The sequence below is a fragment of the Varanus komodoensis genome, unplaced genomic scaffold (genome assembly GCF_004798865.1).
Source record: "Varanus komodoensis strain SLA01 unplaced genomic scaffold, ASM479886v1 scaffold5, whole genome shotgun sequence".
Classification (NCBI taxonomy): Eukaryota; Metazoa; Chordata; class Lepidosauria; order Squamata; family Varanidae; genus Varanus; species Varanus komodoensis.
In genome coordinates this window covers 3913317-3930860 of record NW_025336087.1, presented here as the reverse complement: position 1 = coordinate 3930860, position 17544 = coordinate 3913317, and the positions used below count along the sequence as shown (strand labels likewise).

Genomic DNA, 17544 nt, shown 5'->3' with positions numbered 1-17544 from the left:
TCTGAAACAGTAGCTTAAATAAGAGTTAGTTCTCTATGTATTACTAAACTGATACACAAGTATTCATGACTGAGATTGCTGGACATACAATTATTAGTGCAGATTTACTTTTCCACTTGGTGAAGAAAAAAGAATATATTCAGCAGCCTGCCCGCTTTCAAAAAGAACACACCTTGTGTTTATCAGAGGAACTTTGAAATGTCAGTAAAAGTTGAATTATAAAATGTCATAAGCTGTTGGAAGTAATAAAAAGGAAAATGAAAAGAAGCAATACTCCCCCTTACATAGATGTTTAGCTTCATTTAGCTTGGTTTTAAGACTTGGAAATTAAATTAGGCAAAATTCCATGTTGAGGTTATTAGGAAAGGAGTGAAAATTATACTTTTCAGTCCTTCAGTTCATAGTGTCATAAACTTGCACTACAGAAAAATTACAAGCAGAATTATCAGTGATTGGAACACCTGCCTTTCTTAATGTGGGAGGGGGTGATTAAAGGAGATACCAGAGTTTATAAAAAAATGAATTGTGCAAAGAAGGTGGATCAATATTCACACAGTAAAATTGGTTGGCATTAGAACTTTGGCTATTGGAGGTATAGAAAAGTAATAAATTAATAAAAAATTCAGGACAGGCAAAAGAAAATACTATGCCATAAAACATAAAATGGAATTCATTCCCATGAAACGTTATGGCCACTGGTATTATGTTGAGGGGCAGAATTCTACTGAAGACCACTTTTCTTAAGGAACAAAAGAATTAGCAGGTTTCTGGATTTTATGCTCTTCTTGTGGGCTTCCTGAAAGCATCTACCTGTCTACCATTAGAAACAGCATGCTGTTGGTCTCTTAATTTCTTAATTGACCATATGCAGAAACTGGAGATCTAGTGCCATTTCTGTCCATCTGTCTGTCCATCCATTCTTTCATCCTTCCATCTATCTTTAAAGAAAAACAGGTTCAGGGCCTGGTTTCTGAGCAAAGGGACTGAAGAAGAGTCAGGTGTCTGAATGTTACCTTGTGTGTTCTTGGTCTGCAGATCATCTCGCTAGGAGATTTTTTGTATATTTCATTCAAAATGGACATTTAGCTATATTTTAAGTCTTACAGGGTTAAAACAGTGGGCAGGAAAAAAGAACAGCCCTTCACTATTTCTTAGCTCAAAATCCTGCCCTCAGAACTGGCTTTCCTTTTTGAAACTAAACTGTATCAGGTTGTGTTACATGGATTTGTGTATCATGTACAGTGAATACATTTCTTTGTGCACCAGCTAACAAGTATTTAGAACACATTAGGGCAACATGTTGGCCTCCAGATGCTTTGGCCTATGACTCCCCTCATCTTTCACTAGCTTTGTTGGCTAGGTCTGGTGGGAGCTCTAAGCCAAAACATCTGGATAGTCACATATTGCTCATCCCTGGTAGGAGATATTAACTGATATGTCCTTACATCACAAAATGAGAAAATGTGCCAACAGAAGTGTACTGCTATGATGCTATTAGTGCTGTGAGCCACCCCGAGGCTTTGTTGCGATGGGGGTGGCATAGAAATGTTTTAAATAAATAAATATTTGGGTGTGAAAATACTTGTTGGAGGGTCTGCAGATCTGCAGATGGCTCTAGTCTATGAAAAGAAAGAATTATTATTTTCCAGTCCTCCTTTTCCTCACTGTTATAGTATTATGAAGTAGTGTCACAGAGTTTGGTAACTTTCAAAACAAACCTGACTAAGTGCTTAAAATGCTGATTTTGTGTGATTGTATTTCTAAAAATGGACTATAAATTGTAAAATAAGACTGTCAATACCGATAATGAAGTAACTTATGGAATTTAAAAGATTAAAACTGGAATCATGTGAATGTTTACTGAGGAATAAGTCATGGTATGAGAGTACCAGTGAGTAGCATGGTATGAGAAATTCATTTCATCAGGATTTACCCGGTTTGAACTTTCTGTACTGAACACAGATTTGGACACAAACAGCAGTCAGAGTCCATGTTTCCAAGATTGAAAAGCGATTTGCATCACTAAAGTATGTTTGACAGCATGTGTAAATTTGGAACATGCAATCCATGAGAGAACAATGTGTACATTTCAAAGATATGCCCATTGATGTGTACATTTGGAAAATACATGCAAAAGTATACATGTGAAAAGGGAAAAAAGTTCACAGTCTGTTCTGTGGAGTTGGAATGAAGCTTGGAGTTGGAATGAAGTGCGATTTGGAGAACCTTGCTGAGTGTTGTTGATTTGCACATCCTTACTTAGAAAAAGGATTAAATGGTGTTTACTTCCTGGGACCAGTATGCTCATTAAAGGACAATTATGACGAATTTTAAAGAGAAAAACTCTTGGTAATTGATTATGCAAATATTGGATTACTGAATGACCTCCGCTTTGTTGCCAGTATCAGTACTTTACCATAAATATGCTCAAGTTACTCATATTTCTGGTTACACTCAGTTCTGAGGAAACCCTAGTCCAACTTGGATACATTTTTATATAAAAGGAAGACTTGTGAAATGAATGACTAACAAATGGATAACACACTTCTCTAGTATTTGTCAATTAGGAATGCTCTATTATAATGACAAAATTTAAGATGGGATACTATGATTTAAAAAAAAACAAAAGAATTTTAATAGTTTTCTCTGAGCACAGGAAACTGAGTTCTGGCTGTCTAAGAGCTGAGCTACTCATGAAAGTGAGGAGGAGGGCGGTGATCTGTGTCCATGTGCTTCTTTTATGTAAGGAACACTTCTCTAGGTTAGTGTTTCCTTAGGGCCTGAACAAAATGCACCTTAACAGTACTGGTAAGTGTTGGAGATGCTTGTAAAGAGTGGAAGATTTTTATATATGTAAGACAACACTGTATGGAAAGGCCAGAAAAGATAAACAATTTAACAGTGGATCTACTGGCTACCCTATCTGGCTATTCAAAGGTTGTATTCAGCTCCGCTATTACAAACTATTTGGTAAGTTGGGACAAGAGTTAGGGTTGCAAAAACCCGGAAAAATGGAAAGGCATCTAAGTCTTACATTCTTGGTTAACTTCTGTGACTTGGACCCAATGAGGCAGTAGTTGTGTTAAGTTCTGCTCTTGTTTTAGCAACTCCCCCTTCTCTGCTTCAGCCAGTGGTGCTTTGTCTCATATCATCCTGGGGGATCCTGTTACTCTTAAGAACAGCTTTTGGGAGGCTGCAATAGTAGGCAGACTTGGGAAAGCCCCATTTTATATACATTATGTACATAAAACTGATAGGCTGTGTTTGAAGAAGCCTTCCTGCATGTGAAAGGAGTCTTCTGCTCACAAAAGGGGTATTTTATCCCATACTTTCAACCCTGTATGAGAAAAGTAAAAGTTAATTTACCAGTGTTTTCCACTCACATAAACTCTTGTTGGAGGCCTGAGAACTGCTAGTGAATCTCCCTTTCATAGCATTGCCTGAAAATTGGTGCAGGTGCTTACAGAACCGTTTAATCATTTTTCTTCACAGTTCTTTGGATGTACCTTGGTGTGCTTGATAGTGGAGATCAATGGAATAATATTATTTAAAAGCTGCAAGAGGACACGCAAATAGGAATTGCCTTTCAGAATACTTTCTAGGCTGCTTCCTATCAACATTCCTAAGCATCATATTTAGATTATCAAACAGCGGCATATACTACTTTACTCAGGTTTATGCTGAGTTGATGGAAGCTTCCTATTTGTGTAGTACAGTCTCCTCCCTACATCATGTCTAAAGCACCTCTGGTTCTGTGAAGCTAGCAGTGCGGTTCTTTATATTGGTTTCATAATAGCTTTATTAGATTGTCTTCTGGTTTGTGTCTAGTAATAGGGAATGGAAAGTAATTATTTTGAACCCTTTCCTCTGAACCTTGATCTCTCATAGTTTTAAGAACTCTGCTGTTCATATGCTTGGCTATTAAATATATCCCTGCTGTCTTTAAGTTAGTTTTACTGATGCATGTGTGGGCTTTTCTAAAATGTAAAGAGATTTAAATCAAGAAAAAAGTGGGCTGTGGCTAATTTCAGTGTAGAAAAAAATTGACTTATATAAGTGGAAACCAGTAGGATAACTAGCAAAAAAGTTAACTGAATGTCTTACACCTTTGGCACCAGTGAAAATAGTATTAAAGCAATTAAGGTTGGAGCTGGAGTTGACAACAGCATGATGTTAACCCCTAAATATGGACAGAGAGAGTGGATGAAGTTTAGGGCTAGTTCAAAAGGTGTTTATGTGTATATATGCAAAGTCATATGCTTATGTCACATTGGTTTCAGCTAAATGCAAGCTTCCCTGACTATTTACACTGCTGCATTGACCATCTCCCTGTCAATGGAAAAAATAATACTGATGGGCTACACCACAAAAAGTAAATGGTGAACCCCAACTCCTAAAATGGTTGTAATAACTGTGTTAATAATGTCCTGCAAACAGCTTTCTTATTTCTGTTCTGCTTCTAATTACCTTAACATTTTATACCTTGTCCCAGATGGCAGGAATAGGTTCAAGGGACAACATATTTTTACCACACATGAGCAGCATCTGTTTTATAAACATGACAAGACAGATGTATGCTACATGGCATGCTGATCAGTGAGCTGAAAATGACGTGGCTTCCTTGAGACGGGTGCCAACCTGAGTGTCTTGATGCAGAATGTGCAAAACTGTATTTAATAAATAAAATGACACCTGCTCAAATACCGTGATCTTTCCCACGGCAATTCTATAGGTCTTCTCCTTGCCACCTTTGGAACAGAGACAAGCAGAGACCAAGGGAATAGGGGCTTTTCTGTTATGACACCCTGACTTTAGGACACTTTCTGCAGGGAGGATTTTGGCACCAATTCTGATGCTTTCTGAGCGCCAAATAAAGATCCTCCCCCAAGGCTGTCTTTACTTCTAAGTTTTATACTCTGTTGTTGCTCTGATGTGATTCCTTGTTAGGCTGCTAGTTTTATTGTTCTCAAATCTTTTCTTCTTCAGTCTGAAGGGTGGAATATTACAGGCTGCCAGTAAGTAAGTAAAGTAGAATAAGACAATAAATAGCTTTGGTCTGCATAAGGAAGTTGTACAACTTCAGCTGAAAGCTTTTGGAAGACTGTTTAAATAAACTCTTATGGAGTGCATTATAAACTACTTGCAAATTAAAAATGCATTGCATACTGAATTCACAACACATGAGTCTTGTTTTTGCATTTTGAGTTAATGATTTTCATTTTTTTACACAAACTCTCAAAGATGTTGTTTTTCTTCCCCCTCTCCTGACATTTCAAGTTAAATAATACAATGACAAGGACTGTCTCTAATTTAACTTGACAGTGCTTAATATGTATCTTGCTTATTAGCATGCCCAAACCAGTGCAGTAAAATAAAACTAAACAAAATATTTTTTAGTGGGAGATAAACTTTGTGCATTTGTTTCTTTGTATTTTTATAGTCCTGTGTTGAACAAGATGTCTAGTCTTCTGTAGCCGCATATGATGCGCTACTTGTCTGGCTTTTAGATAACAACTGAAAGAACAGTGCCCTTTAGAAAAGGACAATGTCCTGTTCCTTTCATTTTCTTGTCCTAGACGTGGAGCTTTTGCTGTATTGCACTGTGATCTGTTTTCTAAAGGCCCTGGCTTCAGCAAATTCTTGTTTTTCTGCTGTCAGCATACAATAGTAATCTTAATGCGTAGCACTGTGTGTGAATAAGCATGCACATATATATATATATATGTACACACACACACATTCTCTCTGTCTCTCTCTCCCTCTCTCTCTCCCTCTCAAGACTAAAAATACGGTATTTTCCCCCCAAGGCTGAGACAACAGAAAGGGCTTAGTCACTGAAGTGAATAGCAGCTGTATAGAGTGGAAAACTGGGGTCTTCTCAGAGAACAGAAGGGCTTCAAGGTACACATGCTGTAGAACAACATAACCTAGTTTCAACAGTATTTTACTCGAAATACGTTGTATTGTGGGCAGTAGTAGAGAAAGTGGTTTTTTTTTAAATCAGTTATACTTAAAAAGTTTACTATTGCAGGCACAGGAATACTTTCCCTACCTGCAAATTTTGCTGAAAGAACAAAATTGGACTTGTTTTTAGGGCTGTTGAACCTCCTTAAATTAAACCCTTTAATAAAATCCTCTAAGGCAGCATATATTTCATTGAACCCGAGTTTAATGATAATGAGACAAAGATATTTAGCTTTATCCCAAGCCTGCTAGTTTATAAATAGATTTCTAGAGCTTGCTGAATGCATGTTACATACAAGCCAGTTCTTTTCTTCCATTACTTGTGAGGCAAGTGCATGGGGGTGGCAACTGGTGGGAATGGAGTCATGCCTTTAAGTGATCGGGAAGAGTGGCACAATGTTCTTTAGGGCCAATGATACATATGCCAGGGAAGGGCCAAGAGCAACTTGTTACTGACCTGGAGAAAATCTAATCTCTTCACTTATTTGGGTGTGACATAGCTGTGTAACCCAGAAACATTGGCTGTCACACTGCATTGGCTAGTGAATCGGATTAGACCACCTCACACGTGCCAGACATAGCATGGTATTTTCAGGGGTGGTTATACTGAGTAGGGGGGGAACCCCCTAATTTTTACCAAGCCAGAATGTTGTGTGCTTTTTTCCCCCCATTTCAAAAAAAAATCAAATTAGTCTCTGTTCTAGGCATTTTATTTCAACCTGTGCCACACTGCTATGGATTAGCTTTATTTAAATACTCAGAACTGTAAGGGAATCTCTTGTGTTAGGTGTAGATTAACTTTGAAACAAATTTATGCTGTATTTGGTATCTAAGAGTGTGTGTGTGTGTGTAACTCTGTATATGCACATGTAAATATTGCATGCCTCAAAACCTGTAAATATTTGTGTATTTGTCCATAAGCCATATGGATTAATACATAGTGCTTTTTCAGATAAGCATATGGTATAAATTTGGTGCTTTTATGAGAAAGTGCAAAATTGTTGTGAAAAGGTAAGCTATACTAGCACTATACTTTATGAAACTGGAAATGTCCTTTATTCCTTAGCTATCCCATATTTCTAATCAAATTAAATTTTGGCTAACATGGTGATTGTCTCTGTGATGTATAGCTGTAAAGAGCACCCTGATTTGGCAGCTCATTTTGGTAGACGGCCACTCTGAAAAATAGTGGAGGACAGAAGGCAAAAGCTCAGTTTTTTACTGCCCCAATTGACATTCTGCCAAATCCCATTGTAACAGATGCTGCTCTTCTACATTCTTCATTTTCTTCTAGGGTAGTAAATTGGGAGAGCCATGTGACATCACACAGGGGATACGCTTAGAATAGGGCAGTACATTTCAGCTGTTAGGTACCAGCTTTTGGCATTTGAGATTTTTGTAGAACAAGGGTAGGCAAACTTTTGGCTATAAGTACATGTGGCAAGTAGATACAGTGTTCTGGGTTTCCCCACAAAATTGCTGCCATGAGAGACATAGCAATAGACAAGTAGTTAACTTAGGAGACTGAGTGCAAGACAGAAGTGGAGTCTAAGCTCCAACATGCTAAACAATTTTGTTCACAGATTTTAATGTCAAGACAAAACTATTTCACAGCAATCCCAGATGCTAGAAAAAATGTGTTAATTGGGGGGAAAAGAATGGGAGAGTTTCAGGGTACAGTGGTGCATATAAGCACTACATTGCACTCCTCTGATGTAGCAGATGCCTTGAGATTGTAGCCTTAATCATTTGTTACAAAATGTTATGCGTAGAGGGAATTTGAGGATATGGGCTACTGCAGTGCTCCCTCCACACCAGCCTCCCCATGTTGGTAGGGACAGTCCAAACTACAACTGCATTTGGCTGAATGCTGCCTTTAAGTGCTCTGTGTGACTGGGGTCCCTGTGCAATCAGGATTTCCAACTCTGTGGAGCACAGTATCTGCCTAGAAAGCTATTTTGAGAACCCATTTTAATCTTGCAAACAACACATTTCATGGTGCTCCTAAGATAAATTGCAAAATATTTTAACTTGCCCTGTAATAAAACCCTGAGAGACTTTTAGAGTTACACTTAGAGATACAAGTTCAAAAAGACAAAGGAACAGTGTGCTCATATTTAATGTGGCCCCAAATGCTACATGAGTAATAATGCTGATGAGGGTCACTTTCTCAGTTTTTAAGTCAGTTCTGTAAATTTTTGGCTAATCCATTCACAAATGGACAGTCTGGCATTTGAAGATTAGGGATACAAACACCATTACAGCTACAAATGGAAACTCGGTGCAGTTTGAGTAACAACATAAATGGGTCTTAGCATTAGAAGTTCAATGTTGGATCACACAGCTGCCTGTGGGAAATGTCTCCAAGCTGTTTGTCTCTTTGCTTCCTTTCTGTTCAGTGCTACTGTTCTAACAAGACATTGAGAAGACCTGTAGAAGAATAGTCCTTCTGCATCCTTAATGTAGAATTACAGGTCCTGCCTCTGCTTCCTGGATGAACCCTCATCACTTTCTGCCCTGTCCTGTCAGTATGGTTTTAGGGGTGGAGGTGACATGCAGGAGAACTGCTTAAATCATCCCTTTGCAACTCCTGTAATGTTACTTTATCCCTGGTTGGGGATCCCAGCAACTATAGATCAAAGAACCATGTGTGCATTCAGAACGGATTCTACTTTACATCCAAACCCTACATTTATTTTGAATTTGAAAGAATGTTAAAGACTGATGGGATTGCTGTGTATGCAGGTGAGTGAGTGTGAGTTGGTCCTACTGAAAGGGTTCTTACCTTATAGCTCCATCTATCATGCACTTCTAGTACCTAATTGAATTACTTTGTTTTCTTTAGGCTAGTCCATACATTATGGTGGGGGCATAATATCTCTCTGAACAAGCAATTGCTGCTTGGTTGTGCTCACAAGGAGGTGTTGCTTGTGTGAATTGGCACTTCAACACTCATAGATATTCCAAATTATCAGTGGCCCTATTTCCAACATGCTGGGGTGGCAGCAATTAATAAAACTAATTTGTAACTAAATAATAAAGTAATTACAGTGTGCTAGCCTATTAGGGATAGGATCTTCTACCCACTTAAATGGGAAATAAGTCCCATTGAGCTCAGTAAGGCTTTAGCTGTGTATAGGATTGTCATGTAAGTTTTATTTTTTTTTCAGTTTGGTTTCTGTGTCCCTATGAGTTTTCAATTAACATTACTCTAGTTGATTCTAGTTGGCAGTTGTAGAATATTTATCAATACATCTCCAGTGCTAACAATATAGAGCTCAGTTAGCCAAGCCTGTAGCATACTTAATTCATGAATCACATTGAAGAAGCTTTTCTAGCTTAGTTGAATAACTGTAAAAGGATGGCTTTTAGCACAGCTTTATGCTCTAGGCTATTGTTGAATAATCTGCGCCCATCTCTCATCCTAACAGGAAATGACAAGGGATGCTGTATCCTCAGATTCTCCATATTTTTAAATTCTTTTTGGTTTCTTGAGTGTGTGGGGGGTGGGGTGGGGGTGGTTTCCACTCGTTATTTGTTTTTTCTTAAAACAAAGACTAATCAGTGATCTGTTTTTCTTGACTGACTAATGTTGCCTTTAATGTTCTCAGTTCTGTTTGCCTCTGTCTTTGCTCAAGGTTTCATTAAAAGTTCCGTAAACAAACTAAGTAGGTGAGGAGAGAAAGCACTTCAGTGTTTATGAACAGCAAAGACAGGCTGGTGTTAAAGGGAATTTTAGAAGTTTGTGTGGGAAGTGGTGACGCTTGGGCCTTGCACAACTTTTCCTGGGTGCATTGCTGTGTTCCTTAATACTACACCAGGATAAAGAGATCTCTGCCAACACAGTCCATTTTCTCTTCTGCTGCAATCATTCCCTTCAATAGGTATGGATAGGAACCAGATTGCACTAGATGCATTCCTGGTGTGATGAGTCTGCTACAGTGTGTTGAAGAAGAACCAGAGCATCTAGTTTCATATCAAGTAACCTTCTTTCAGGCGTTATTTCACATCTTAGGTTCTTTTTCATGGCCTTTGTGTATTGTACATACAGGTTCTGCACCTGCAGAGAGCCTTTGTTGGAAGGCCTTTATTGGAACCTTCTAGAGCTGAGATGGTTTGACTAGGAGCCTACTTTATCCTCTTCCTGTGCAAGACTGTGCTGAGACCATGAGAAGGGCTGCCTGCCCTTCCCTCCTTGGTGGTGGCCTTGTGTGAAAGCAGATCTCTGAATAACAGCCCTGGCAACAGCTCTCCTATTGCCCGAGGCAAGATGGCACACAGCAAGACTCTGCATCCCCATTCCCATTGCTGTATTGTGCCCCTTTACCTTTGCACATCATTCCCCCACTTCTTTACCCTTCTCATGCTGTTTACCACATTGCATCCCCTTTCCCTTACCACCAAGGCATCATGTCTCCTTCCCTTTATTGCAACATGTTCCACACTCCCTTCCCATTACTATCACCAAATTGTCCTTCACATTGTGGTCCCTTCCCCTTCCTGTGCCATCTCCCTTCTTCTTATTACCATTGGACAATGCCTTCTTCCTGCAATGCACCCTTCCACCTCCTTCCCTTACTGTTGCTGCATCATGCCCTCTTCCTGCATCAGACCCCCACCCCATCTCTTCCCATGTCGTTCCTCCTTTTCCTTTACTGTTGAGCTGCTCCTCCAGAGGAAACTGCCAATGAGGTTCCTCAAAGAGACCGCCAGGCTAAAACATCTGGCTCTTAGAAAGGACCTCTTTGGAGCCAGGGATTTCAGCTTGGCTGGCTTTCTGAAGAGCAACAGACTGGCCACTTCCTTGAAGCAGACAGTGCCAGGCCAGGAGACAGGCCACTCCAGAGAGTCCCACTAGCCCTGTTCCTGCTGTGGCAAATGCCACATTGCGAGAGCAGCGGGCAGGATTCTCTGAAACAGCGAGGACAGACCTTCCTGGCAGAAGAGGAAAGCAGTGCAATTGATGCAGGGCATCACCTGTGAGTCATGGGTGGACCATGCCTGATGAATACGATGATCTAGAGGGCCCTGTTAAACAAAGGAAAGTTGAAACCTAGAGAGAAAAAATGTAGAGAACAACACAGCAGACAGTCTCTCTCTGTACTCTCTCTGCACATGCTTCCCAATTTTGTATCCCTGTTTCATATTCTTTCTCATTTTATGTTGCACTAAAAACTTCATTCCACAAGTGAACCCAAGAGATAAATTTCTAAATCCTTCACCTTAGGATAAATGATTTCTGACAAGAAGGTTCTGGTTGCACATAGATAGAATGGGGATAAACTTGGATAAGGTTTGAAACATTTTCCTTAAACAGAGTTAATTGCCGGGTTTCTGCCACATAGCAGTTTAGATTTTATTTAGTATGATAGTTGAAATGTTGCGCAGTAACATGCACTTTGATAAATCAGACACTAAAGTAGCCTTCTTCCAACCTGATGCCTTCCAGATACATTAGATTAAAACTCTCAACATGCCACTGTTACGTGCTGGGAGTTGTCCAACATATCTGTATTGGGAAAGGCTGCATCAAAGTATCGCAGGTCACAGTAGTCCAAGATTGTCCTTAGTTTGGGGGAGGGGGTTACGCAAAGCCATTTCCAAGGCCGTACTAGCTACCTATTTTTAATGAGATGCCCTTTTCTGTGAGTTTGTGAGTCTGAGTCCATTGTATGCTCCCTCCCCTTATAATGGGGAATGAAATATGTATTAAATTCATGTGTTTCATTGCCCAGCATGGTTGCCAATAATAAAGATGGCATTTTTCACAAAATGAAATGTAGCATATACAAGTGACCACAAATCAGTATATTAAATTTTTAAGGGAAACTTAATTCCTTAATCATTATTTTTAGAATTGTTATATTCAATACATTTCAGTGGCATAACTTCCAAAGCAGACCATCTTAATTTCATCAGCATTTTCTTTGTCTTAGCCAAAGATCAAGTTGTTAACAAATCTTGCAAATCCTTTTTCCATTTCATTTCATTATTATTTATTATTCATTTCATCTTCAGGCTGCAATGAGTGCTGTACTGCCTATATCTGTGATAGTAGATACATTTTCATAGAAAAAATGCCTGCTACATCTGTAGTGTGGAAAGTAATGTTCCGCTTCAGTCACCAGCTTACAAAGTTATCTGAGGCTCCACTATGACTGCAGGGCCCTGTTCTATTTAGTGAATGTAGGCGACAAGTTGAGGCGCTTTCAAAAATGCAGTTTATTGTCCCACAGGTATATTTACTGTCTGAGGTTAACTACAATAACAAATCAACTGTAGCGATTAAGCTAAGAAATATTGTGCTGAATAAACACAGGTGCAGATCTGTTAAATATGATGGTGCACCCTCCACACAACTGCATGTTTAATGCTTGAAATCTGTTCTCTAATGCTCAATAAACTGCAGCAGCAGGTTCTTGAAGTATTCTAACCACCTTGGACTCCTGATGCACTAAGGATTTATTTGCCCTTTGGAATCTATAAAACCTTTAAAAAAACATTGTATTGGAAGGCAAAGTAATACATCCTATTAGAAGAAATGTGATTATCTGGTAATAATAATGTATACGTTGTAAAGAGATAACAGGCCTTGAAGCAGGCCCTGAAGGCTTTTTTAAAATTCAACACGGCCTATAAATGAGTCAGGGCTTTTGTGCATGCAATTATGTATATAGAGTTATAAGTTCTAATTCAGCACTAGAGTTAAGACTTCATGGAGATGGCTTTCTCTGTGTCTCAGCTTTGGTGGTGGCATGGCTGATGGTGATGAGAGAGGCCTTCTCTGTGCCTGCACCTAAACTGTGGAAAGTTTTGCCCCTGAAAGCTTGGATGGCACCCTCTTATATTAGGTTTCACTGCATGGCAAAAAAGCTTTCTGATTAGGCTGGGTTTTGTTTGATCACATCGATTTTTTTAATACCAGCCTCTGTTTGTATTATATTGTAACACTTTACAGGATGTCATTGTATTTTACAGTTAGCCCTCCTAAGTAGTTCATAAGCACCAGAAGGGAATGACGTAAATAAAAAATAATTCAGCTTTGTTTGAAGTTCAATCACATAGCGCAAAGAAAAGATGCTATACCATAAGTATATGACTAGTATGAACTCATGTCTCATGAAAGCATTTAATCAGTGGCTCACTAGTCATACTTGTGATCTATGGCTACCAGTCATCTGTGAGTGTGTTTGAATCATCTTGCTGCTTTTAGGCACAAATATGCTTTTTGTATGTGGCAATGTATACAGCTGATACTTAGTTTCTTGGGTTTCAGACCTGCCTGCCTCTCTCTATAAAAGGCAGCGTGAAGCTTGTCCACAGGTATTCTTACATAGAGGTCTGAGAACACAGCAAAGAGGAAAATGGGGAAACATTTGGCTATATAGTGCAAACAATGACCTTGTTTTGTATATAACTACAACCCATGGGCTGAGCAGCAGCAGGCAAATACACAGCCTCTTGCTGCTTCCACACTGTTTGTTGTTTAGCAAAGAACTCAGGAATGTTCCATTCTTAGGTTATTTGCCATGATGTCCCAATCTGGCACCCTAAATTGTTGAGGGGGAAGCAACCTAGAATTTCCCATTGGGTTAAACCTCTGGGTTGATCAGATATAGCTGCAAATAACTCAGGAGCCTGGATTGCTTTCTAAACCGGATGTATAACATCAGCAGCAAACAGGTGGGAAGTGGCACACTTGCTTGCTGCTATGTGGTCCTGACCAACTATAGAGTTAGGAACCCAGGTCCTTCTGTGACTTAAGGACACTGAAGATGTTATTTGAAAGAAGTAAGAAATACTCACCTTGTGGATTATTGCATTATTATAAAGTCATATAATTCCACAATGGTGAAACAAGTTTTGTGAGAAGCTATGTGATATTATCTGTGGAAGACAGGGATTAGTGACTTTCCTGATCTAACAGGAAATATGTACACTAAGCCAGGGAACATTTGACACTACCATGAACAACTATCTACTCCATTTTGCCTTTTTTGATCACAGGGTAATTTTATGGTTGAAAACTTTCTCCCAGACCTTTGTTTGAGCTGCATAAAGAAATAAGAAATTTTGGAAGGAACTTGCTAAACTTAATGACCTTTATGATGTAATGATATGGTAAAAATGGGATAAACTTGAGTCTGAATTCAACAGTAGTCATTCTGCTCTACTGTAGTAATCCTTTTAAACACTTTTACTAAATTGTTTGTCTTCCATATTTTGTCATTTTTTAAAAATGAAAAATCTTTTGTTTTTTCATTACAAATCTGACTAAACTTTCCTTTGTTAAACTTTCTCCTTCAGTGTTTTCGAGCACTTTGCTGCAAAGGCCCTCCACCACCACGACCGGAGTATGACTTGGTTTGCATAGGTCTTACTGGTTCTGGAAAGACTAGTTTATTATCACAGCTCTGCAGTGAAACTAGAGAGAATATAGTGTCAACAACAGGTAAGCTAATGTCCTGTGTAACTTCTTAAACTACCTATATCTTTCAAAATTGTGGCATACTTCTAATGCTTACATCAAGTCCAATTAAAAATGATTTCAGTTTATGCTTAACTTCATTTATATTTGGCTTATTTCTTAATGAAGAAATTATCAGTCTCTAGTGACGCTCTTGTGATTAAAATAGGCTGCTGTTATCCACTATATCACTTACATACCTCGACCTTTTAAAGTTTGGCTTAAATAATATCACAAATGAGTAGCTGTCTTTTATTTCAACCTTACTCTTCTATTAACAATCTGTCCTATTACTCTCACCTCGTGTACACATAATGCTAAGCCACTATGGGTTAATTAACTAGTGGGGCTTTGTGGTATGGGACAGTAGCCATTTTGAAAATGGAAGTGGCAGCATGCGTGTACTTTAGCTTGCAATGTCATGAAAAACAGGGTAGAATGGGTTATGCATGGGTTAAACAACCCTTGGATAATCCAAGAACACCCATGAAAAAATTGCCTTTTAAGTCTTCATTATACCACATTTGTGAAATTTGAAACAAGAAAAAAAGGTACCACAGCAAAAAAGAAAAGGCTGCAAAGTGTGATTGTAACATGTTATGTCCCAGATAATATGCAATGATTTGTGGTCAGATCTTTAACAGTTGGATGAATCTGGTGTATTAAGAAATTTAAAACAATACAATGAATAGATGAGCCTGTAGAATAGTTATTAAAAGTTCAAGATTTCTGAACGGTTAGCAATAGGAACACTGTAAGTATGTGACAATTAGTCCAGAGGCAATTGAATGTCCCAGTGCTAGGACTGAGGCTTCCTAAATTGTTTACTGAAAAATGATTTGTTTTTTTGTGAAGAAAGTAAGTGAACATGCTTGCTCTCTAGGAGTCTTCTTCATGATTACCAGGTCCCCCCTCCCTTTTTTGACTCTATTTTTAAATTTGTTTTTTCCAAATGGGAAGCTGAACCATCTTATACTTAATTTTAAAACCCAGACCATATCTTGGCCTTATATGTAAGTCTTGGGCAAGTATCTTTTCTTTTAGTCTCTTCAGTTTGTCTTCTGGAAAATGAGTGTTTCTAACCATTTAATTGGAAAAACCTTCCCTTACAGCAGCCATTTTAGGAGAGCACCCATGATACAGAAAATTCCAATTTGGGACCTTTAATGTGGAGGATCCCTAAGCTGTGCAGGGAAATTTGGGAAGTATCGCAGTTTGGCCCCAGTCCTGAGCCTGGATTAGTATGAAGAAGAGAAAGAAATGTGGGGAAGAGATATTTACTAGATTCTCTCCTTACAATTGTGTGAAATACACCTGTGTAGAGGCTTGCTACATTAAACAGTCTTACCTTTAGGCACTGTTTCAGTTTGTTTGAGGGGCAACATTTTCTTTCTAGCCATTGCTTGCCATACTTTATTTTCTCCCAAAGGCTTTTACTAGTCTATTAGCACAATGTTCCAGATTTAAGAATGGCCCACACCTCCAGTTTGATCCTAAAAATTATGCCTGGGGTATCACTGATAATATGTAATCATAGTTCCTTATGGTTTTGGGGAGGTTCAGAATTTTGTGTTTAGATTTCAGTATGTTCAATTTTCCATTACAGAGAGATTAATTTGATTTCACAGTGTGGTATGAACTGAAAGCATGCAGAAAGATAAATAAAATGCTACAGCATTTAATGTAAAATAGTTTTCCTTTTGATTTTTTGAGCTTGCTTGCTAGTGTAACATGTTTTGGATCAGGGTAAACTTTTTTCATTCTTGATAGTTGTCATCTAGAAGCTTTTTCTCAAAATAATAACTTTAAAGATGTCCCCGGTCTGTTACAATTTTGCAAAACATATTTATACATTTTTCATTTTGTATAGCTATGTTTTTGAATAATTCTAAATATTTGGCAGCAGAGTGCATGCTGAAGAAATGAAGAAAAAGGCAAAGGTTTAGGATTAGGGAAGGAGTTAGTAGGAATATAGCTTTTGATACTTCGCCCAGACACTTTAAGTTTTCAAGATGTTAAGGGAGCAAGAGAAGAGTACTACTAGTAGTAACAGACCTATTGCTTTGAATAATCTCTCCACTGTACAAGTTACTAACTTTTAAATCTCTAATTTCAGGTTTTAGCATAAAAGCAGTGCCATTCCAGAATGCTATCTTGAATGTGAAAGAGCTTGGAGGTAGGTATTAATTAACTGGATATGTGATTGATACTTTCCATTCCATTTAGCATCTGTTTATAATAACGAATAACACTTAACAGCTATTAGGGCCAGCATTCCCAACCTGGTGCCTTCTATGGCCATTTACCATGCTGACTGGGGATGATGGAAGCTTTAGTACAATACATTTAGAGGGCACCAGGTTGGAGAAGGTACAGCTGGCATGGTCCCTGCTTGAAAGGTTATAATTCAAAGCTGATGCAATGCAGGAGGAAAATAAATAAGGGAAATTTAAAATTGTAGATGAGCTGCTGAATCTAAAGTGGTTGGAGGGAAAAAGGAAGAAGATCAATTAGAACAATCAGGGAAGAAAATGTAAGTTAAAGTTAGGCTTAAAATGGCTATATATAGATCAAGCAGTGTGAGCGATTTAAGGTATCAGGCTGAATTCCCAAAGTAAGATGTTACTATAGAAACAAAACACAAATGCAGAGTAATTCTAACTATTCTGGCAAAAGCCATACATGCATGCTGTTTTAGGAATGAAATGAAGCCATAAAACCTCACAGATCTTTCCTTGTTCCCTTAGTAATAATTTAGCCCAACGATATTCCCAACCAACCTTGGTGCAGCAGGGGAACTCAATACTCATGAGTAGAGCAGCAGGTGAAGCTTGTTGCATTCAGATCTGGGAATATACTTGAGAGGTTCATAATCCTCACGTAACAGAGGAGTGAAGCATGAAGAGCCCCAGTATTAATCTGAATGACATTAAAATTTGAACAGGAGAGCCAGTCTGCTGTGAGCAGAGGACAGATGCATCACTATTAATGAGTAGGGATGTCAAACAAATCTGTAATGGGCTCATATGAGTTTGATTTAAAAAAACCCTTGGATTCTGCAGCTGTCCAGCTTTTCCTGAGTCACAGAGATTCATTCCACAGATTTACAAACT

General features: G+C 38.5%; 1 protein-coding gene across 3 annotated transcripts in view; it reads left to right on the top strand.

Moving 5' to 3' along the window:
- ARL15 (ADP ribosylation factor like GTPase 15) overlaps nt 1-17544 on the top strand; it is a 197039-nt gene that overhangs the window by 56568 nt on the left and 122927 nt on the right. For all 3 annotated transcript variants that reach the window (XM_044446834.1, XM_044446833.1, XM_044446835.1), the window contains exons 2-3: nt 14272-14416; nt 16548-16607. In XM_044446834.1, coding sequence (XP_044302769.1) covers nt 14272-14416; nt 16548-16607 — 205 coding nt within the window. The remainder of the gene's footprint in view (nt 1-14271; nt 14417-16547; nt 16608-17544) is intronic.